The following is a 23,716-nucleotide window of genomic DNA, read 5'->3' as shown; positions in this document are numbered from 1 at the left end:
CTTATATCAGAGAGGTAAGCACCAAAACTGCTTATCCTGAGGTTATTTGCAGACACCACGCACTTGGGCGTCAGTTCAAGGGACGCTCCAGATGAGGGACAAAGAAGTCAGGGTCCACCAAGGCCCAACCAGGGGGATCTTCCAGGAGACCCTCCCCACATCAAGCTGGGGCCCCAAAGGGCACCTGAGACTGGCGTTCTCCAAATCCCTTGCAGCTAGGGGCAACTGTATGACTCAGTTCTGGCCAATGAGACATAGGGGAAATCTGCTGGGCAGTTTCTGGGAAAGACCCTTCTCCCTGGCGAAATGAGAGAGGGCATTAGGAAGGCTCCCTTCTTCTCTCTCCTTCCTTTCAGCTCCAGATGCTGTCTTGGGAAGCTGTGATGTAGTGTTCTGTGCTCTGGCAGCCATCTTGTGACCATGAGGTGGCACTGTGGACATGCTGAAGGTGGCAGAGCAGAGGGATCTGTAAAGAGCCTGGGTCACTGACTAACCCTGGAACCACCCACTTCCAGACTTTTTGCTATTTGAGAAAAACTATTTCAAGCCACTCAGGGCCTAATATTCTATTCCTTCTAGTGGAAGGCATCTCTCTTAACTGAGAAAACCATGTACACACCACAATTGCATGGCAGGGGGCTTGCCTACTCTCACCTCTATCACTCACCCACCCTCAGAGGCACAGGGACAGCCCCTCTGGGAATTCACTGGGCTCCCAGGCAGAACGAGGAAGGTGGGGGAAGAGTGAAGACCCAAGCTCCTCACCCCATGGGCTCAGAAAGTTCACAGCTGTTTATACTCGTCCCTCACTTCCTCTGTCACAGGGTTGGTGACACTCAGGGTTAAGAAGGGGACTTCAGGCCAAGTCTCTGCTCCACCTGTCTGCAGGATTTGAGCACATCTCTGGGGCTCATCTGCTGCTCTGTGAAGTGGGGAGATCCATCGCTGCTGCACCTGTGTCTCAGGGTCAACATAAGGGTTGGCTGAGAAAACGCCTTACCCCTTGCTGGTGCTTTACAGACTTCGTCTCATTCCGTTTAATCCTCAGAACACCCACCCTCAGGAGGGGTGTGTTAGTAACACCCAGTTTACAGACAAGGAAATGGAGGCTCCCTGAGCTTCAGTGACTTGCCCAAATCACACAGCTTGTAGGTGACTTAATTCACTTAACTCAGATCTGCCCAGCTCCAGATCATTGCCTTTTCCAACCCCCCACCTTTCTCCCATTCCCTGCCTCCACCTCCAGCCTTATAGCAGTTAGTAATACAGGCAGGTAGACAGGCAGCTCAGGGCTGTGGGAGTACATGAGGGCAGGGGCAATCAGGGGAGACTTCCTGGAAGAGGTGGGGAAGGCCAGGCCTTGAAAGCTGGAGAGGAATTAGAGATGAATGGAAAGTCAAACACCCTAGAGGGAACTGAGTCAAGCCTCAGAGCTTGGGAGGGAGGGAATGTCAGGGAGATGGGGCTGGGGCTAGGGCTGGGAGAGGGCCACTGGGTATAATTGTGAGGGAGAGAGTATAGCCTGGGGTTAAGCACTCAAACTCAAGAGCCAGAGGGCTGGAATGCCTCCCAGTTCCACTACTTACCAGATGTATGACTCAGGGCGAGTTCCTTGGCTTCCCTGTGCCTTAGTTTTCGCATCTGTAAAATGGGTACCATAATAGTACATACTTACTGGTCTTAGCTACAAAAATGTCCAGTACTTGGCAAGGTCACTATCATAGCTTTCCTTCATTGTAGCTCTCCCTTTCCCCCTGCATATTTGTTTGGCCACTTTGGGGTACCTCAGAGAGCTCCTGGGTGTGCCCCACCCCTCAAGGCCTTGGCCCTTTGGCTGAAGATGCCCACTGCCCCAGAACTCCACCGACCTGGGCTTCCTCTAACCCCTGCCCTCCTCCTCCCTCCCCTCTTCTATGTGGGGGTATGAGAGAGATAAGAACCAGCAGCTTCAATTAAAACCGAGTCGCTTGAACAATAATGGAAAAGTAATTGAGCTAAATTGAAATGTAATTGGAAAAAAAAAATCATGGCTTAACATGGATTTAGAAACCAGACTGGGGGCAGGGGCTGCTCCATTCTGCAGCCTCCAAATCTCCTTATCTCTTCCCCATTCCTCGGGGGGCCCCATCACCAGACTCCAGAGTCCAAAAGTCCCCCCAAGTTCCTCTCTATCATCCTGAGGCTCCTCTTTTCCCGCTACCCCCCAAGTTATCCTAGACAGTGCTTCTCAATCAGGGGCAATTTTGCACACATGCGCGCATACGCACGCACACACACACACTCCAAGGGACATTTGACAATATCTGGAGACATTTTTGGTTGTCACAACTGGGGGGTGGGTGCTACTGGCACCTAGTCAGTAGAGACCAGGCATACAATGCACAGGACAGCCCCTCGCAGCAAAGAATTGTCCCAAACTGTCAACAGTGCTGAGGTTGAGAAACTCTGCCCTGCTCCAACTCTCCGCTCTGCTGCGGTCCCCAGCCCTCACCTAAGGGGCCTCTAGTTCCCACTCCCCTCTCCAGCATCAGGGATTCACCTCCTTTTTATGTGTCCCCTGTAAAGCCCAAGACCCCAACTCTCAGTAGAGAGAAGGGCAGATGACCTTACTTCTTGGGGGCCACCTATTAGCCGCCAGGGAATTCACCCTCACTTCCTGCCTCTCTTCCCCAGAGCTTTTCCCTCTCTCCTTCCTCTTCTCCATCTGGAGGCCAAGGAGTGGAGAGGATGACCTTTCAATGCTCCCTGCCATCCCCATCACCCCAAAAAGGCCTCCCAGCCCAGTCCTTGGAGAGACCCATCACCACGTTAGGTCATTAGAGATCATCTTGACAGGTAGAAACAGGCCCAGGGAGGGCGTGCTCACGCCTGGTTGGCACAGAGCTGGGCTCCAGCCTGCAGCCTCCCAGCCCGTGCCCCAGCCCCTGGGCATCAGGAGGGAGGGCTCCCCCACGTCCTCCGTCCACCTGAGAGTGGACCTGCCGCCCACAGAAGGCAGGCCAGGCCTCCCTCCGCCTCTCCATCTCCCCCCCCTCTCTCTCCCTTCCCCCACCTCTTCCGGCTCAGCTCGGGTGTGTGACTCCGGTGCGGGGGTGGGGACTCCCGGGGCCGGGAGGTGCGCAGGAGGCGCCTGTTTGGGCTCCCGATAGATAAACTCGGGAGTCAGCCGGCGTGAAATGAAGAAATATGGCTCCCAGTAAATATTTATTTTCTATCAGAAATTAGCAAACCAAATGTAATTAAAAACAACTCTGTGTGTGCCTTCTCCACTCCCACCCCCAGCCCCACGTCTAGAAAATGACATCTCGGAATAGTGAGTCATAAAGACCGTGTCCTAATTAGCAGGCTGCCCCTGCTGCTGAGGCCGCCTCCCTCAGACTCCCCAGGAAGCGGCTGGTACGGGGCACAGGCCCAGGCCATCGAAGCCACTGCAGGTCCCCTCTCGAAGAGCTCAAACCTTGAGCTGAGCCGAGTAAGGGTGGAGGGGGAGCGAAAGCGACCTCTTATCAGGGAGTCTGAGGGGGGAGGCAGAGCCCCGCCCTCCCCTGCCTGGCTACCACCCAATCCGGGGGAGGCAGCTGGGGTTGCTCGTTGAAAAAATGGCTTTGGGAAATCAGCAAAGCCTGATTCCCTCGCTTTCTAGCTATGTGACCTTGGACAAGTCCCTTTAATTCTCTGAGCCTCAGTTTCCTCATTTGTCAAATGGGGACTGTGAGGCCTACCCTGCAGATTCACTACATATGTGGAGAGCCCCCTCCTCTGTGCAGGGCACTGTTCTAGGCTGGGGACGGAGGCGTGACCCAAACAGACAAATCTCTGCTCTCAGGACTCACCTCTGCAGGAGGGCCGCACTAAGGCTGGGGCATACAGCTGGCGCTGGGTAGTCGAGAGTGTTCTGTCCCACAGACTGCGTCGCACATTCCAGGCTGACAGGAGGCCTGGCAGTGTGGTCACCACCTAGGCTGGTAATAGTTACTCCTCCTTATTGAGCACCTACTGTATGCCTGGCGCTGTGCCGGGCGCTGCTTCTCCAGGGTGACTCAGCTAGAGAGAGGGCTCTCGTCCAAGTCTGAGCCCCACGCTGCCTCGGGCTGGGTGCAGGGCAGGCAGAGACCCCAACTCCCACTGCTTTGTTCCTCGCTTTAGCTCAAGCTGTGGGTTGCTGTTGTCAATAAATATTTGAGACCCACCTTCCAGAAATGCTGTTTCCCTCCTGTCAGCACGTCTATTTTTTTTTTTCTTCTGGTGAGGAAAATTAGCCCTGAGCTAACATCCATGCTCATCTTCCTCTACTTTTTCTTGACATGTGGGACGCCTGCCACAGCATGGCTTGATAAGTGGTGCACGTGTCGGTGCCCAGGATCCGGGCCTGTGAACCCCAGGCTGTCAAATCGGAGCGCGTGAACTTAACCACTACGCCACCGGGCTGGCCCCAGCACCTCTATTTAAAAATCCACAATGTCCTAGTTCCATCAGGGTGAAGTCCAGCCCTGCTCACAGGGTCTCTGCAGCCCACCTTTCTGACCTGGGCCACATACCCCTCTGACTTGGCCGCTGAAGCAGATGCTGTGAAGCTGCCATGTCCCCCCTCCCCCTTATGCACTGCAATGTACCAGCCCAGCTTCCAGCTGCCAGCACCTGCACCTCTTTGCCTGCGAGCCCCCTGGAGCAGCTCAAACATCCTGCTATGCTCACAAATGCCACCTCCTCTAGGAAGCCTACCCTGATTGCTGGAGGCTGCTCAACTCTGCCCCCTGGATCTGGCTCCCTTCAGCTCTGTGTAAACTCTGCTTTGGACAGTTGGCACAGACCACCTGTTATTAGGAGGTCCATTACACGTGTCCAAGCTTTAGCTCATCATCTGGATTGTATCTCCCTCTCTCCCCTACTTGTGCCACCAAAAGTTTTGAGTTCAAGTCCTGGCTCTCATTTAACAGCTGTGTGACCTGGGGCAAGTTATTTAACTTCTCTGAGCCTCAGTTTCGTCATCTGTATATCATGGATGATAATAGAAACTTATCTTATGTTTGTTTCAAGGAATAAAGGAGATGAGATAGATAAGCTATTTGACAAGATGCCAGGTACACAGTGAGGGAGGGAAACAGTGGTGCCCTATAATTAATAACTATTATATGGTCTTCCCAGCCCCTGTCCTCCTCCCAGGACTGGCATCCCCCTTCTTCTGGGGGACTGACCCCACCTGCCGGGTCTGTGATCCTAGTAGAGGGCATTCATCACGCCCCGCCCCCCATTGGCCATAGATGATCAGTTGAGGAGTGAGCCTGTGCTCAAAGCTGGACCAATCAGAATTCTTCCCTGGGATTTTTCAAATTGGAGCTGGGAGAAGTTCAGCTCCTTCCTGATGGAAAAGCTATGAGACAGGCGGGAGCAAGCCATAGTGCCTGACGTGTGGAGGAGGGGGTCTGAGAGACTCCGGTCAATAGGCAGAGGAATAGAGACCAGAGGGAAAACATGAGAAAGTTGTGGCAGCATTTGAGTCCTGGGTTCCAGTCGTCCCGAAGGCTCTCCCACTGCTTGTCCCTCCCTTCCTGTGATTATGAGAGATATCTCCTTCCTTTTTTTTTTTTTTTGCCTTGGTCCAACCCTTTAAGCGCAGTTTCTGTCGTTTGCTCCCCATCCAGTCTTGGCCAACACAGCACTCCCAAGAAACCATCCTTCCTCCGTCTGCTGGTGACAGAAGGCACAGGACTTCCTAGACAGAGAAGGGGAGGTGAGGGGGCCTCTGAGACTCTCCTAAGGGGCTTCCTGTTCCTTCCTCACAAAGGATATAGTGGAAAGAAGCTGCAGCCTCGAAGAGGGCAATTAGTGATCAAGAAGAACTTCCCAATGCCATGAGCATGAGGCTCTTAGAAGCGGGGAGCGTTTTCTCCACCATGTGTGAAGTTAGTGGAGGGTTGCATGGGGGAGGTGCTGGGTGTGAAGACCTCCGGAGCCCCGAGGCCTCAGGGGCGCGATTGTCCCTTTCTACCCACTGGCCACATCCAGGTGGCTGGGGGGACTTCTGGGAGGGAGGGGGCAGGCAGGGGCCTCCATGGAGCCAGCCGAGGTGGGAACGGCTGCTGGCTTCCTGTCTGATTGGGTATCGTTTTACTCCATTCTTCAGACTGCTCAAGGAAAATTGCCTCCTTAATTGGCTCTTCTCTCAAACGAGCTGTAATGAGGCTAAACTTCATTCCAAGGGTGCTTGAGCACCCTCTGCCATCACAGGATGCCATCTGCGCCCCGCCACAGTCAGTGCCCTCATCACAGGGGCCCGGGAGGCAGGGAGGGAGACCCCAGAGTTTTTCCCTCATTGGTCTCAGCTGCTCTAGGCCTGAGAAAGTACAGAGAACAGGGAGCCCTGCCTCAGGAACCCCAGTCTGAGGGGAGACACAGCCCTGCCCTCAGGGAGCCCCAGTCTGAGGGGGGAGACACAGCCCTGTCCTCAGGGAGCCCCAGTCTGAGGGGGGAGACACAGCCCTGCCCTCAGGGAGCCCCAGTCTGAGGGGGGAGACACAGCCCTGTCCTCAGGGAGCCCCAGTCTGAGGGGGAGACACAGCCCCACCCTCAGGGAGCCCCAGTCTGAGGGGAGACACAGCCCTGCCCTCAGGGAGCCCCCAGAATTATGAGGAAATACTATTTCTTCCCCAGATCACTCACTCATTCAACAAATACTTACTAATGAGCATCTTCTATCTGTCATGCTCTGTTTTCAGCACTGGATCAGAGACATAGGTGTGGACACAAAGAACAAGGGACACAAGTCCCTCCTCTCATGGAGCTTACATTCTAGCAGGAAGGAACACTAGCTGTCTCCCCCCACCCCAGCCCAGCCCCAAGCTTCCTGTCTGGAGACGCGACCTGGGCCACTGTGGGCTGCCTCACGGGAGAGGCCGGCTGTGCTGAATAGGGAAAAACTGAACTCCCATAACCGAGAACCCAGAATGCACTTGAGAAGATTTTAACTTCCTCATACAGTCTGAGTTCTAGGGCGGTGAGCAGCTCTCCTCTGAAAGGCAGTGCAGAGACCCTGGCTCCTCCCATCCCCCTAGCGCCCCACTGCCCTGCAAGACTCGGGCCTGGAGTGGCCTCCATCGCTTCCTGCCACATCCCGTTGGGGAGAACTTAGTCCCATGGTACACCTTGATGCGAGGGAGGCTGAGAACAAGGGCAGCTGTGCCGCCACGTGCTGCTAGGCTACAACCCCATCACCACGAAGAGGGGAGAATGGACTTGGGTTGTCAGCTAGCAATCTCTTCCGGTGTGAGACCTGATTTTCCCTGAGATTCACCTAGGCAGTTAGCTCCTGGGGGCCAAGAATCTCGTCCCCTATACCTGTCTCCACACCTGGCACAGCACTGGGCACTCAAATACCTCCGGGTTAATACGTTGATTCAGAAACAGGAAGCTGATATTATCAGTTATCTATCAACAAGCAGCAAACTTAGTGGCTTAAAACAAGAACCATTTTATTTACTTCCAATCCTGGGGGTCAGCAGTTTGGGCTGGGTTCTTGCTGGGTTCCCTCCCGGGGCTGCATCAGGGGCTGGACTGGGGCAGGATGGTTTAAGATGAACTCACTCACGTCTGGAGGTCGGTGCTGGGTCAGCTGGACCTCGTGTCTCCAGCGTCCAGCAGGATAGCTCGTCTCCTTCACACGGCAGTCTCAGGGCAGCAAGGAAGGGAGGATGAAAGTTGCAAGGCCCTGGAGTCCTGGGCTTGGCAGTTGCACAACATCCCCTCTGCTATGTCGTGCTGGGCAAAGCCCAGGTTCCAGGGCTGGGCAATCGACTCCATCTCTTGATGGGAGGAGATACAAAGCAGTTGCGGCCATTGAGACTCTACCATGCTGTTCTGTTATCTATTGCTGCATAGAAAACCACCTCAAAGCTGAGTGGCTTAAAACAGTGAGTACATTTGTTTTACTCACAAATCTTCAATTTAGGCAGGGTTTGGGGGGACAGGTCATCTCTACTCCACCCAGCACCAGCTGGGGTGGCTCGAAGGATGGGGGCTGAAAGATCTGAAGCTCATTCACTCACGTGTCTGGGGGCTGGTGTTGGCTATCAGCTGAGACCTCATCTAAGGCTGCCTTCCAGAACACCTACATGTGGTCCGTCCATGTGGCCCAGCATGGAGATGGGTGCCCAAGGTGAGCAACTGGAAAGAGAGAGACAGAGACCCAGGCAGAGCCGTATCTCATTCTATTGGCAGATGCAGTCACAAACCTGCCCGATTTCAAGAAGAGAGAAAATAGATACACCTTTTGATGAGGAGTGGCTAGGTCCTGGAAGAGCTAACACAGGACCAGAAGTATTGCTGTTTTGGAAAACACAATCTACCACACACTCCTTGATTCCGCATTCATCCATCTATCAAACTCCTGTGGCATACTCGCTGTGTGCCAGGCATGGGGTGAGAACCATCACACAGGTTCTCTGCTTCCCAAAGGAAGTGAGCCACCTCGCTACCCGGAGGGTGGGAGACTGACAGCCTTTCTTCAGAGGCATCAGAAGGGGGCCCGGGGGAGATGCGGGTACTGGCGCCCATCACACCCAAGAACAAAAAGAAACTGTACATTTCAGCAGGCAAGATCCTCCTTAGAACCTAAGAAGGATTTTTCTAAGCAAAGATTTGGTCTGAGGGACATGCTCTCACTTGCCGTTGTCACTGTTCTCCCTTCTTCCCATCCCTGGGCTTAGTAGAGGTAGAGGACATGAGGGGATGGGTGGGCCGACCCGTGGCCCACCAAATGGAATGTCGCTGCAGTTCTTTGCTTTTCCGTTTGGATGCATGTCTGGGCAAAGCAGGTGCTCACAAAGGCTTCTTGGATTTGAATGTCTAGATTTGCCTTATTCTCCCACTAGACCATGAGCAGCCTAAAGTCTGGGGCCTTGGCACTTGGCACAGTGCTTTCTGCAAAGTATGTATTTATACATGTTTGATGAGTGAAGAAAATCAGTAAGACTGCCGATTGTACCCCATGTCTGTCTTCACTCTCTTTTATAGTAAACAAAAAAATTGTAATTTATAGCTGGACAAGTAACAACCTAGAATTAAGAATGCCTTTCCCAGCCTCCTTTGTAGCTGGGAGTGGCCATATAACTGAGTTCTGGCCAATGAGCTGTGAACAAAAGTGTGACGTATGTAACTTCCAGATCACACCTTTAAAAGAGAGAATCAGGGGGCTGGCCCAGTGGTGTAATGGTTAAGTTCGCGCATTCCACTTTAGCGGCCCGGGGTTCACAGGTTTGGATCCCAGGCGCTGGCCTACAAACCACTCATCAAGCCATGCTGTGGCGACATCCCACATACAAAATAGAGGAAGATTGGCACAGACAGTAGCTCAGGGCCAATCTTCCTCACCAAAAAACAAACAAACAAAAAGGAGCAAGAAAGAACCAGGCCCTCTCTTGCCCTTCCCCCTTCCCTCCAGCTGAAATGTGATGTGGTGGGGACATCCTGGAGCATGTGGACAAGAGAACACCCCAGGGGTGGTGAAGCAACAAGCTAGAAGGATCCTGTGTCCCTGACATCTTGGAGCTGCCATCCCAGCACTTAACTACTTACACTCAGACTGTTAGGTGAGAGAAAAATAAATTCCTATTTAATTTAGCCACTGTTATGAGGGGTCTTTGTTAGAGCATCTGAACCTCTATCCTAATCAATACAGCAAGAAGGGGAATATGTATGACTGAAATCATGAGTAAGTGAACGGTCGATTGAGTGGATGTCTAAATTATCACTGTTATGGTGACAGCAAAAAAACATACCTCATTTATAAAGTATTAACTGTTATGACATTTATTTACCTAATGAGAAATCTAGAGGGGGCGATTTCAGGGATGATTCAACAGCTCAACCGTTATCAAGGACCCCAGGCTCATTCCACCTTTTTTTTCTGTGTGTGTGTGAGGAAGATCAGCCCTGTGCTAACATCTGCCAATCCTCCTCTTTTTTTTTTTTTTTGCTGAGGAAGACTTGCCCTGGGCTAACATCCGTGCCCATCTTCCTCCACTTTATATGGGACGCTGCCACAGCATGGCTTGCCAAGCAGTGCGTCGGTGCATGCCCGGGATCTGAACTGGAAAACCCCGGGCCACTGCAGCGGATCACGTGCACTTAACCACTTGCGCCACCAGGGTGGCCCCATCATTCTACCTTTTTGCTCCACCATCTTCCGGGTGTTGGTTTTTATCCTTGGGCTTGGTGCCTCATGGTCATAAGATGGCTACCACTGTTCCAGACATCACAGCATCACACAATCATACCCGTGGGTAGGAAGCGGGGCGAGGGCCAGGGAGGTGAGATAGGATTATTCTCCTCAGTTTCCTTCTTTCAACAGGGAGGAAAAACTTTCCCAAAAGCCCCCGGCAGATTTCCTCTTATATCTTATTGGTCATAACTAGGTCACGTGGGCCAGCTCTAGCTGCAAGGGAGGCTGAGAAATGAGTGCCTCAGTTTTTCAAGCTCTGTACTGGGAAGAAGGCAAAAAGAAGAGAGTGACTGTCGTGTTAGTAACCAACAGCATCAGTAACCAACAGCGTCTGCCACAGTGACTAAGTGGGTGAATGAATGGATGAGTGAATGAAAGAACAAACACTGTATAGTGAAAAGGCAACTATGTCCTCCCCAGCCTTAGTAGTTGGGGGAACTCCCGGGGTCAAGTTCCAGGAAGGGAGAAGCAGACAATGGAGGGAAAGGGATGGAGATTCTCCTGGGGTTTAGAGGCAAGAAGGTCAGAGTTCCTGGAGTGAGGGTGAGTGGTGAGGAAAGTCGGCTTAGAACCGACTGGATGGATCCGGGATGGATAGGGCACCCAGAAGCTAGGCGGGGGTGAGCGGCGGGGCAATAGAGAAGAAAGAGAAATCCACCCTGGCCTGAGAGGATGCGATTCCTGGAAAAGAGAACAGGGCTCAGTCGAGCTTAAGAACCTGGACAGGGCCTGCGGGGACGGGCAAGGGTGCCGGGTCCCAGACGTGGGCAGTGGCCCTCGGATTAAATGAGTGTTGCAGGAATCCGTCCTCTGCTAGCCCAGAGATACAAACAAAAAGCAATTTTGTTTGGTTTTTTTGTTTGTTTGTTTGTTTGTTTTGTGAGGAAGATCAGCCCTGAGCTAACATCTGCCAATCCTCCTCTTTTTGCTGAGGAAGACTGGCCCTGGGCTAACATCCGTGCCCACCTTCCTCTACTTTACATGGGACGCCGCCACAGCATGGCTTGACAAGCGGTGCGTCGGTGCGCGGCCGGGATCCGAACCAGCGAACCCCGGGCCGCTGCAGTGGAGCGCGCGCACTTAACCACTTGCGCTACCGGGCGGCCCCCCCAAAAAGCAATTTTGGCTACTAGTGATGATTCCTTATGCCCAATCCTTCACCCTAATAGCAAATAAAACACAGAACACCGGAAGTCGGAGCTTTGGGGCCCTAAGGAAATCATTCAATCCAAACTCCTTCCATCTTGCAGGTGGGAAGATAGAAGCCCAGGCACAGGAGCAAAAGAAAGTCCAGGGCAGAGCCTGGGCCAGAACCCAGACTTCGGGACCCCAGTGTCTGCCCATCCCACTGGGCATTACACTGTTTTTCAAGGCAGAGCCATGGCCTCTATGGAGTGACTCAAACGGGGCAGCCTGGGGTTCCCCAGCCCATGCCGGAATGTTGGGGAGAGAACAAGGCCCCCATCCCTGTTCTGCCACGGCCTTCTCCCAACCATCACACAGGATGCAGAGGGTTGGGAGGGGACAATAGCTGGCCAGTGGGGAGTGACCTGCCTGCAAAGAGCTGAGCTCCTGGTCACTGGCACAGTTCAAGTGGGGCTGGGGGGATAGTGTAGGGAGGACTCTGGCTGGCCATTGGAGGGGGTGGCCAGAGGGTCCCTTCAACTTTGAAACCCTTGGCAACATCTCCAGCCTGACTCAGTTCTCACCAGCCAGGAGGGGCCAGGCCCTGCTCAGGTCTGGAGGCAACAGACACCTCTGCCAGCCCTGGAGGCTGTTCCCGTGGTGACGGATAGGTGAGAGAGGCAAGAAGAAAGAGGTATGGAGGCCTCTAAAGGTGTGGCCCTGTGCCAGGCAGGCCCTGGGGCAGGCAGGGTGCCGTCAAGGCCAGCAGAGAAGGGGACACCACTTCCTCAGAGCCAGGCCTGCTCACCAGAGGTTCAGGATGTGGTCTGAGGGACAAGACCTGGACCCCCATCCCCCACCCCTACTATCACCACTTCACAAGCCAGAAGTCACCAGGATGCTGCACACACCTCCCTCCAGAGTCCCCAGGGGAGTAGGGTCCTGTGGGGAGTAGGGGGATGGGAGACTGATCCATCCAGAATCTTCTCTACTCCTCAAGTTTCAGACAAAGAAAAGGGCCTCAAATTCCCAGCTTTGGGGGAGGGCAAATGAGGACTTTCCAACCCCACTGCACCCCATCTTGTCCCTATCTCTGGATCCAGGGTGAAGGGACATTTCTGAGGCCTGGTGTAACCCCTACCTTCCACCACCTCCCCCCTCACTCCAAGAGAGGGTGTCCAGAGCTAGCCAGTGATCTCCAGGGAAGCTTCTGCATTTATTGGGCCACCCCCACCACCAGGGTAGAAAAGCCAGGCTGGACTGGGCTTTTCTGATGCCGCTGGGGAGCCATGGAGTGCAGGCCTTTCCCCCATCCTAGTAGCTGCCAGCCCCCACACCCAGGTCTACCTGCAGCCTCCCCCAACCCTGCAGACATCCTCCCTGCGGACTGTCTGTCTTTCCTCCTCTGTCTCTGGCTCAGCCTCCGGTGACCCTCACATCCACCTCACCCTCTGCCTCCGGACTCAGCCAGACCCCTGCGGGTCCCGCTCATCCTCAGCTCCCCAGCCAGTGCTGCTGGTGCGCAGCCCGCTGCCCGCCCCCGGGCACGGAGTCGGGAGCCTCGCGCCCGCCGCCCCCTCGTCTGCAGGGCTCAGCCGCTGCGGTCCCGCTCTGTGCCCACGCCCCGTGAGGCACCACGCCAAGACTCCATCTCGCTGCTGTTCCTGTCACCTGCCCACCTCTTGGCAGGGGTGGGGCTCGGTTCAGGGACTGAGAGTGTGCAGGGGGAGCAGGTTGACTAGCTTCCACCTAGGCCTGGGTAACGGGGTCCCCAGTGTTGGGAAGGGGGACAGAGACAGACAGACACTCAGTCCCACAAACAGAAACAGGGCTATGTCAGGGATTTCCATTTACCCTTCTGTGGGGCCCCCTTTCTCTGCATTGCTTAGCGATACCCATGCCCTCATTTCATTCAATCCTAGAGCTGGAAGAATCCTCAAGTTCAAACTTCCCCACGCCTCCCCCGATTTACAGGGAAACTGAGGCCAGGATGGGGCTGGCTTATTCGAGGTCACGAGCCAGGATTTGGGTCCAGGTGTCCCTGCCCCTCCTCACAGTGCTCTTTCCACTCTCTGGGCTCTGTCTCTGTCTCTATCCACCTCCCTTAACCCCTCTCTCCCTCTCTCCAGTGGAATCAGGACGCTTTCTCTGTCCTAATCTTGAAGCAGAGATCAGCAGAGGTCTGGATGCTTCTAGTCAAGGGTCCAAGAGTTTCCAAGGTTGCTTTGTGCTTGCTGGGTGGAGGAGGGTCTGGGAAGGACCCAACCGCAGTTCTGGCCCCTTCCCCTCCAGGCCCTCCCGAGGCTGCACAGGCCAGCCCTGCCCTCTCGCTCCCCTCACCGAGGGGTGTGTCTGCTCACACACTCACCTTAGCCAGAGTGAGGCCCCCTTAGATGGCCCTACAGACACAAGAGGAAGGGAGACGCCAGCACTGCACAGGGGCTGCCAGTGCCACAGTGTCCCAAAGGGAGTGCGCACACGCACTCACACGTGTGCAAGCACCCATGCACACTAGCACACACTCACACAGGCACAGGTCTTGGGCGTATCTCAAATGTCAGTGTTTGTTGCTGGAAGTAGTGTTCTTCCCCAGGGATTCTCTCATTCCAGCCTTGGCTTGACACCCCCACTTACTCACCCGTGGCCAACACAACCCAATTCTTTTCCCTCTCCTCCCAATTGTCTGAGTAGTTGTATTTGAATAAATCAGCAGGAAAAGATTTCAAGGCCTAAGTTCAAAGCCCTTTCCCAATCTTTGTGATGTATAGTTATCAAAATAATGCTAAGAACAGAAAGTGACCTTTATTTCTAATCTGTAGTCCTTGATGACTTCTGGCTTTTCTTTTCTCAAGAAAATAGATTTTTTTTCCTGGTTATTAAAAATAATACATGTTCATGTAAAAATATTCAGACAATACAGAAAAGTCTAAAGATGTGAGTCAGAAGCTTCTGAAATTTCACCACTGAGATAACTCCTGTTCACCTCCCCGTGAATATTCTTCTAGACTTAAAAAAAATACACACACTCGCATATACACATGGATATTTTTATATAAAAAGACGGGATAGTAATGGGCATGCTCTTTTCTAATCTGCCTTTCTCTCGCAACAATATATTGTGGACATCTCTAACTGGCAGGCGACTCCCACTGTGTGGACATTTGGCACTCAGCCTCTCTGACTCATGTATTTTACTCTACTTCTCACTGCCTCGCAGATGAGAGGGAATTGGTGGATCGTTCTGGGGGTTTGGGGGCACCGAGAGTGTGGTTCTACTTAGGGCAGCATGTGTAGGCAGATGCTGTGTAGGCCTTGCAAAGTGCTAAGTCCACTTGACTGAGCTTTGGCTGGCCTCAGGGGGCCTGAGAGAAATGGGAAGCTCAAAACATTTTTAAAGACCAAAACTGCTAAAGAGATGGGGTGATGGATTCAGTGGTAGGATTTGCATTCGGGGGCCTGCCAGGTTGACCTTAGAGCAGGAGACATGCTGGGCGCTGATGGGGCCGCACCCCTGGGAAAGATGAATTTGGGAGTCCAGGATTCGAGAAGCAGCGTGGAGGGTATGATACCTCCACCGGGGTTGGGGTGACTTCAAGGAGAAGAGTTTCGACTTTTTTTCTTGAATTTATTTATACCCAATCTCTTTCTAAAAAGGTGTTATAGTAGCTTTCCACAAAGGACATATGCAAAAAGGTCAGGCAGCTAGAAATAGAAAGTCAGAATCAGGGACAATTTCCATCTGACGTGGAGGGCCGCACACACGGAAGGGCCCTGCGTGTCCCAGCCCCTATGGGTGAGCTGGTGAGAAAAGCAGAATGATCCCACAAGAGAAGAAGAGAAGAGGATCTGGCTGACGTGAACAAACACTGCACCAGAAAGCAAACGTCTAGATTTGCCTCCAGCTTCTTCCCCATGCTAATTTTATGAGCTTAGGTAACCAAACACCTTTCTGAGCCTCGGTTTCCTCATCTGTAAACATGAAAATAAAAATATCTGAGTCATCATAGGTGAGTGACATAAGACTGTGCTCCTGCAGGTTACCTAACCTACTTGTATGGTTTACATTGGGACCTGCCCTTGGAGGGGGACACTTTCATGGTGCAGACACTGCACAACTGTGCCCCTGGGAATAGATGGTCATTAGAGGAGGCCAAGGAGGTAGGTTATGGTGACTGCCAGCCCCCTGCCCCTCTGAAGCGGGCCCAGGCAGCCATGCGTTATACCCATGACCCCTTCCTCCAACCCAGCTGATCGGATCAGCCGTGGCATCTGACCCAAGGGTAGCCAATCAACAGGTTGCCCAGTGATGTATGTGTGACTGGGCACAAAATGGTGGGCCAGTCCAATGGGCCCTTTCTCTAGAGGGGCTGAGTCAGTGAATGCTGGGAGCTGCCACTGGAAGGTTGTGAGGGAGCTGGAGTGGCCATAAGCCCGGAACGCTGAAGTCATGAGGGAGCAGACACCATGAGTCAGGAGAGGAACCCCGTGGGCAAAAAGAAGCAGATGCTGGAAAGTGGCTGAATCATGCTGGGGTGGTTATCTACTGCCATTGTAACAAACTACCCCCAACCCCAGGGACTCAAAACAATTATTTTATTATATCCCATGATTTTCTGGGTCAGGAACTTGGGCAGAGCTTGGCTGGGCGATTCTTCAGTTCCATGTGGCATCGACAGAGGTATTCAGCTGGTGGATGGGCTGGTCTGGAAGGTCCAAGGTGGCTTCACTCCCATGTATGGTGCTTTGGAGGGAATGGCTGGAAGGCTGGGCTCAGCTAGGACAGTCAACTGCAGCCCCTCACGCGGCCTCTCCAGCATGTCAGTCTCGGTGGAGTTGGGCATCCTACATGGTGGTTCAGGGCGCCCAGAGACAACGTTCCAAGAGGCCTGAGCTGAAGCTGAAAGGCATCTTCAACACAGAATGTCACATTCGATTGTCCAAACAAGTCACTAAGACCAATCCAGATTCAAGGGGAAGGGAATTAGATTCTCCCTCTCTATCGGCAGGATAACAAAGGATTTGCGGCCATCTTTACTCTGCCAAAGTGAACAGCCATCAACTCCTAAAGCTACCTGAATCCAGAATGCCTATTTGGCTCAAGAAACTCATCCCTGTTGCAGCTCCTGTGTTCAACTTTCTGAGTGTCTGTCTCCCTCACAACAATGCTCCTGTACTGGAGTGAGCTTGAGTGGGTCTCTCGTCCTTGTACCCAGTGAGCCAACCCAAAGCAGTGGCGGGTCTCGAGCTCTTAGAATAGAAATCCTGCATGTGGCAGCAAGAAGTTACCCAAGGTGTGAGTTGATACAAGTGGGGTCTTGGGGCCGGGCCCGTGGCGTGGCGGTTAAGTGCGCACGCTCCGCTGCTGGCGGCCTGGATTCAGATCCCGGGCGTGCACCGATTCACCGCTTGTCAAGCCATGCTGTGGCGGCGTCCCATATAAAGTGGAGGAAGATGGGCACAGATGTTAGCCCAGGGCCAATCTTCCTCAGCAACAAGAAGAGGATTGGTGTGGATGTTAGCTCAGGGCTGATCTTCCTCACAAAAAAAAAAAAAAGTGAGGTCTTCTCACCTTTTTGAGCCTCAGTTTCCCACCCGAACACAGAACTGAAACTATCTGCTCTAACTACCAGAGTCATCATAACCAAGTAACATGAAAGACTCTCTTCCTGTCATTTGCCTGGTCTTCCTGAAGTTCATATCAGTGACACCCATGCCCTTGATTTGGGGTCACTTCGAGAACGTTCACGGGAGAGTGAATTTTCCTCATCACTGCCTGCCCCCATGATCTTGGCAAGCTATTTGTCCTAAAGAAAACATAGGAGTAGATGGTTGAAATGAGTGACCTTTAAGGACCTCCCAGCTCTGAAATTCTAGGACTCTGAAAGGTCTGGAAAAAAGGGAACATTTGGCACAAAATGATTTTGGGGTGAGTGGGCAGTTAACTGGTGGTGAACAAGGGAGGCAGCCCCAAGCAGAGCGCAGAGTAGGGTTTGTGGGGCCAGGATAGGAACACAGATCATGGGGAGAGTAAGAGCATGTAGGAGGGATGGTGGGGTTGGGTCCAAGAAGGAAAAGGGCAAAGTTGGTAGGGGCGATTGACCAACTTTATTCCTTCTTCTTTGTCCTTATTTATCCTTGAGTCTTCTAAGTTTGTTTTTGTTTTTACCTCTCTAGACTTTTCATTTTTTGTTCCCTCTGCTTGGAAGACTCCCTCGGCCCCAGTAGCCTAACTCCAATCATCCTTTAGCTCTCTCATAAACATCTCTTCTTTAGAGGAATCTTCTCTGAAGCCCCAACCCAAATAAGAACCTCCTCTTACCTTCTTTCACAGCACCCTCCTTCGCGGTCCTACTTGTATCTGTAATGATACATTTCCCAGCGTCATTATTGGCTTCATGGCCATCTCCCCCACCAAACAGGAGCTTCCACGAAGGCAGTATTTGGCCAGTATTTGTTGAAGAAACAAATGAATGAAGACACCCAAGTTCACTGGGTTGGAGGCCAAGTTCCCCACTGTCTGGGCAGCAGAGCAGGATCCATGACAGCAGGTGCCAAAGAGAAGAAGGGCTTCCCCCACGGACCTGGGAGGAGCCCCCAGCCTCTCACCCACACTGCCTCCCTGCCTGCCCACCTACCGCCGACACACACAGAGACCCAGAGCGCTAGAACACTGCAGCTTTATTGATTGAAACAACCGTGTCCGCGACTAGAGGTTACATTTAGGGGGCTTGGGGTGAGAAGGGGACAAAATGGGGACAGAGGCTGGGGTGGAGACAGAGAGCAAGGCAAAGGGGTGAGGACGGGGTTATGTGACTAAAACAACCCCAATACCTTTCACCCGTTAATGAGGGTCTCCTGTTGTGCTTTTACCTTGTGGGGGGGGCCTGGGCATGGGGGGTTGGCTTTTTTCCCAAGTCTTTGAGGCCTCGGGCTGGAGCAGTCCCCTCCTTCCCTGCCCCTCTCCTGGGTTGGGGATAAAGGCCTCGGTGAGCTGGCCACCCTGGGGCAGGAAGGATGCCTGGAGACTGCTGGGACAGAGGGGCAGCAGAGTTGGGCTGAGATGGTGATTATGTGGGCCGCTGGGAGTGGGGGGGAGGCGCCAGGAGGGAGGGCGTTCCCAGTAGGACCCCCAGGAAATTAACACAGGCAACATGAGGGGGAGGAGGGGGCCGTTGGCAGGTGCCATCTCTCTGGACCTCAGCTTTCTCACCTGTACTGTGGGGGCACTGCATTGGATGGTCTCTCAGGTCCCTTCCAGCTCTAAGGGTCAGGGGTCCCCAGGAAAGAGTGGCCCTTCTGCCCCAGCACACACCTCACACACACGCCCTCATACTCACATACACACCCTCACACACCACACCCTTACACCTTCACACACATCCCTCACATACACCCTCAAACACACACTCTCACACCACACCCCTCACACACACACACACAGCACTGACTCAACAGAGAGGGGGGTGCTACCCTGCCTTTGGAAGCAAGGAGGGCTCCCCTGAACCCAGAACCTCAACCAGTGGCCCTACAGGGTCTCTCCAGAGCAGGTTCCCCCACCCCATTCCTGGGGACAGACCCTGAAATACCCCATATGTCCCTTGAGCTGTCTTTCCAGGGAGAGGAAAACACAAGGATTTGCACACCCCCTCCGGCCCTCCGGGTCCTGGGAAGTCAACAGGATGAGGACATCAGGACACATCGACCTCCATCCCCAGCCCAGGCTCCTGTGAAGACAGGGGAGGGAAGGGGAAAATAGAGTCCCTTCTATTAGGGAGCCTGGACAGCAGCTACAGCCAGTGTGGGCAGAGAGAGGCAGCCTCCACGTGGCAGCCAGGCCTGATCTGGGGTGGGAGGGGTGATGGCCCGGGATGAGGCCAGAATTTGGGGGCAGGGACATGGTATCTCTCCCAGTACAGGGCCCCCAGTAACATCTGTCACATCTGTACCAGCACCCACAGGCAGAGCAGCTCCTCGTTGCTGCCTGGCAGGAGACCCCAGGGGCAGTGACCAGCAGTGTGACACCCCCAGGGCTGTAGTACCTGGCTTCCAAGGCCGGCTCCACCCCACGCGCTGTGTGACCTCAGGCCAGTCCCCACCCCCACCCCGGGGCTTCACCTTCCTCATTTATGCTGTGACGGGTTCAGACCTCTGAGGCCCTTCCCAGGACTGACAGCCGAGCCAGGGGTGTTCACGGAGCACAGGGAGAAAGGAGAACGAACGGGACAGAGGTGTCAGGGCCACCCCAGAGAGGGTGAAGATGGAGGAGCATCCTGGGAGGAGGGGCTTGCTCTGCAGACTTAGCTCCGCCCCCCAGGTGACTGGCTGTGGTCTCAGGGGAACGACAGCCAGGCTGAGATTCCCCCTCTCCTACCTGTACAGCACTGGCCCTCAGAGTCCCTTTCTCCCCTAGACACCAACCTGGAGGGGACAGGGGTGGAGGGACCCCAACACCCTGAGGGCTAGACTCCCCATTTTAAGGCCACAAAATGCCTCAGCCACCCTGACCCAGAGGGCAAGACTGCCACTGGGGAGATGCACTGGATCCAGCCAGCCTGGTCTCCCCAGGGCTGGGGGTCTTCGTGGTCCACCTACCAACACACAGACGCTGACACCCACTGGCACAGAAAGACACACACGGCACAGGTGACACTGACACAGAGGTGCTGACTCACAGGCACACACAAACACTGTCACACAAATCACCCAGGGACACACAAAGACACTCATTCCTCACAGACTCCCTGACACACACACAAACACACAGACTGGCACAGCCCTAGGCGCTCACACCACACACTGCTAGTGTTAGCACACACTGACACCCACATCCCCTGCAGACCTGCCAGCACACACAGGCACGCGCATCAACCTCACCCATCTGCACACGAGGATCAAGGATCTCAGCATCTCACTCAGGCACACCGTGTTAGCCCAGCTCAAGCCTCCTTCAAACTGGGGCTGCCCCTGGCCCACTGTGACCTCTCCCTGGCAGTGCTCCCTGTCACTCTTTGTCCATGTGACCATGTCGCCTCTCTCCAAACAGACCAGGAGCTCAGGGGCTGCGTGTGCGCGGTTCAGCTCAGCTCAGCGGACATATGCTGAGCGCCTTTCTGTCTGGCTCTGCAGATATGGAGGTGAACAGGAGAGACGGGGTCCCCATCACGGAGCAGCCAGGGCGGGGGACAGACGTATTCAAAGGTCATCTGAGGGCAGTAGGCATAGGGTGCCATGGAGCCCCAAGGAGGAAGCACTCCGGGCTACTCATCTCTGGATCTCAGGCACCCACTCCAGCGAGGGGACAGAGGAAGCATCCAGCAGGCGATAGGCCAGTGGTTCCCACTCTCAGGTTCTCCTGAGGCGCTTTTAAACATTTCTCGTGCCAGGCTGCACTCTAGTCCAATTAAATCAGGAGCTCTGGGGTGGTACCCAAGCATCAGTGCTTTCTAAGGGAACCTCTGTGGTCCTACTCTGCAGCCAGGGCTGGGAACCACTTAATTATATAATCCATTCCACTGGGCAAAGCCCGCCGAGCCATTTCCATAACAGGCCCACCTGTGCTGGGCGTGGGGGCGGGGGAGGGGGAGGAGAGAGGGTTGGAAGGCTCAGAGGAGGAGCTCACAGTCTAGTTGGGGCAACAGACCCTGCACAGATGGGACAATTAAGGAAGAATGCCTGGCAGACGTGATGGACGCATACTCTGGGAACCTGGAGCCACTCATTTGGGACAGAGGCCTTGGCTGGGCCAGGAAGGCAGCCAGGCTGGTTGGGTGTCAGAGGCCCGGCTCCAGCCCTGGCCCGGCCACCCACCAGCTGTTGGTGGTGATGATCACGCAGGCCTGGCAGAGCGCTGAGATGGGTGGCGTTTGCTTTGGTTCCCTGCCTGCCTCCTGGCATCGCAGTGCTGCCTATTCTCTGCAGCTGTCCCACCAAATGCTCCAGGAGGACCCCTGTGACACCCCCCACCAAAGGCGCTTGCATTTCAATAGGGTCATCTGTGAGCTCCTTGTCATCCACAGGGGACAAAAGGTGGAAATCCAGGCGGTGGCAGGCAGCCTGGAACTACAGGATAGGGCTAGAAGTGGTACATTTGGCCAGCACCCCACATTCACGTCACTCATGAAGACGGACACGCATGCTGACATACACAGGTACTCACAGAGAGGAAGTGTAGAGCAGCCTCACAGATAGGTATGGATCATTGCACACACAAACTCATATTTGCACACACTCCTGCCCAGAGATGTACCCATAGTGCTACACACACACAGTCGAGCCCACACACATGCACACATGTGCATGCACACACACAGACACACGGCCACATGCACACATGCGTGAAGACTCATCCTGGGAGGGGCTGGGCCTTCTCTCTCCCATGGACCGCTGGGTGCTGGGCTCAGAGGTGATGTTGAGGAGGAGAGGTCTAGACCCCATCACGCCCCTCTCAGGCTCCAGCCCAGGACCCAAGGACAGGGAGCCCTTTCACAGCTCCGGGCATGAGGCTCAGCTCCCAGGGCACATGGGCACCAGCAACTGCCCCACCCCCACCCGCAGCTCTACAAACCCCTCCTCCTTCACTGACCCTGGGCGGGAAGGGAACAGACAACTAGAGAGTGCAGTGGAGGGGGGAGGGCACCCCCTACACACCCCCTCCTACCCAGGGCATCCCCTCCTGCCAAGTATATAAGAAATGGAGGCTCCTCTCTGCTGCCAAATTCAGTGTCCGATATGCAGGTGTGAAATCCAGAAAGCAGGCCTTCTCCTCTGCCCCTCTCAAAGTCAAGCCTCACTCCAGAACATCGCCTTGCCACTACTCCCCTGCTCCTCGGAGATGCAGCCAGGGCTGAGGTGAGGCCAGCCGACTAGGGCAGGGACTGTGCTCTCAGAAATCCAGCTGCTTGCGAGGTGGAGTGGGGTGGGATGGGGTGGGGGGAGGTGGCAGTCTTCAGACTGCCCAGGCCCAAGACCTTGTGCTGGGTCCCTTGGAAGGGGCACAGTGAGGGGGGAATATGACATCCCAGGAAGAGGTCAGGGTGACCTGGGGTCTCACCTTCCAGCCCTCGCCTTGGGAGCAGAGTTGCATGCAGCAGGTGCCTCACCTCCCTCGTCGTCCCCTGCACGGGGACATTCACAGAGCTCACAAAGATCCATCTGGCCCCCTCTGACTCTGGCCTCCCCTATCCCAGGGAGTCCCAGAGTCCGGCCAAGGGTGGGGCTCCCACGGCTGCTCCCCTTCTGGCTTCTTCAAGTAAAGCCACTGGCTGGAGCTGAGCCTTGAGTTAGGGACGGGGAAGGGCAGAAACACACCACAGGTGCAGCCAGGACAAGGCCTACATGGTGCCGAGGTCCCTGGGGTAGCGGATGCCATTCAGACGAGTCCCCTGTCTCCGCAGTAAAGAAGGTGCTGGCAGGTCGGATAGAAACTTGTGCTTTAATATATCTCTGTGTGTGTGAGTGTGGGGGTGTGTGTGTGCATGTGTCGAACAACCGTCTCCAGAGCCTCAGCGCCGGGCCTCTGTCCTTGTTCTCTGCTCATCCTCGCAGCCAACGCAGGGCCCCTCCCTGGCGGGCCAGCCCTGCCCCTGGGCACCCCGGCTGGCGGGGGTCAGTCTTTGGTACGATGTGGACACTTTGGTGTGCCAGGGGCGGGGTGGGGGGGCTATGCAGCTCTCATCATCTCTGCAACGCCAAGATGAAGATGGCCATGGGCCCCCAGAGCTGCGGGCAGGGCCGGCGGGGGGCTCCACTGCCCGGCATCACCACCACTGCGAAGGGAGAGAGAAGGGAGACAGGCCAGGGCTCTGGTCAGCCCAGCAGGGCCAGGGCACAGCAGGCAGGCAGGCTGTGGGAGGGCCTGCTACTCTACCGCCCCCCCGCCCCCCCAGACATCTGAAGGTGGACACTGCCCTCAGTGCACACAGACATGTTCATAAGCACAGATGTGAGGTGGTGTGGTGTTGGGGTTCACTCAGCCTGCCGGGATCCAAATTCTGGCTCTGCAGCTAAGACATGGAGCAACTTATTTAACCTCAGTGGGCCTCGGTTTCCTCATCTGTAAAATGAGTCTAATGGTAAGAGCTGCCCCAGAAGACTGCTGTGAGGATTAAATGAGATCACGCATACATGGGGTTTTGTACCTTGCCCGGTACATAATAATTGCCCAGTAAACTCAAGCTGTTATTATTGCAAACACCTGGCCCCGGGGTGAGGCACACATTCACCTCTGGACCCAAACACACAGAGACCTACCCAGACACAGCCACAGGGGGCGCTCTGGTACTGTAAATAGCTCAGCAAGCTCTCAGGAGGGCAGGGTCTGGTCTTCTCACTGTCCTACACATGCCCCACAGCCTGAGCCAGGGTGGGGTCCAAGTG

The 23,716-nt window shown here is 54.5% G+C and overlaps 1 protein-coding gene across 3 annotated transcripts in view; it reads right to left on the bottom strand.

Annotated features, from left to right (window-relative positions):
• Window positions 1-23,716, bottom strand: part of MDGA1 (MAM domain containing glycosylphosphatidylinositol anchor 1) — a 99,978-nt gene that overhangs the window by 17,405 nt on the left and 58,857 nt on the right. Inside the window, exons 17-18 of one of the 3 annotated variants that reach the window (XR_009222007.1) lie at window positions 22,392-23,106; window positions 18,003-19,065 (exon numbers count right to left, since the gene is read on the bottom strand). Coding sequence is in view for 1 of the 3 variants with exons in the window: in XM_058554449.1 (XP_058410432.1) it covers window positions 23,015-23,106 (92 nt within the window). In the remaining 2 variants the exon portion in view is untranslated. Of the gene's footprint in view, window positions 1-18,002; window positions 19,066-19,449; window positions 23,107-23,716 lie in introns of those variants that run through there. The other 2 variants (XR_009222006.1, XM_058554449.1) reach the window with 2 other exon arrangements.

The sequence above is a fragment of the Diceros bicornis genome, chromosome 14 (genome assembly GCF_020826845.1).
Source record: "Diceros bicornis minor isolate mBicDic1 chromosome 14, mDicBic1.mat.cur, whole genome shotgun sequence".
NCBI lineage: Eukaryota > Metazoa > Chordata > Mammalia > Perissodactyla > Rhinocerotidae > Diceros > Diceros bicornis.
This window is presented reverse-complemented; position numbering and strand designations above follow the sequence as displayed.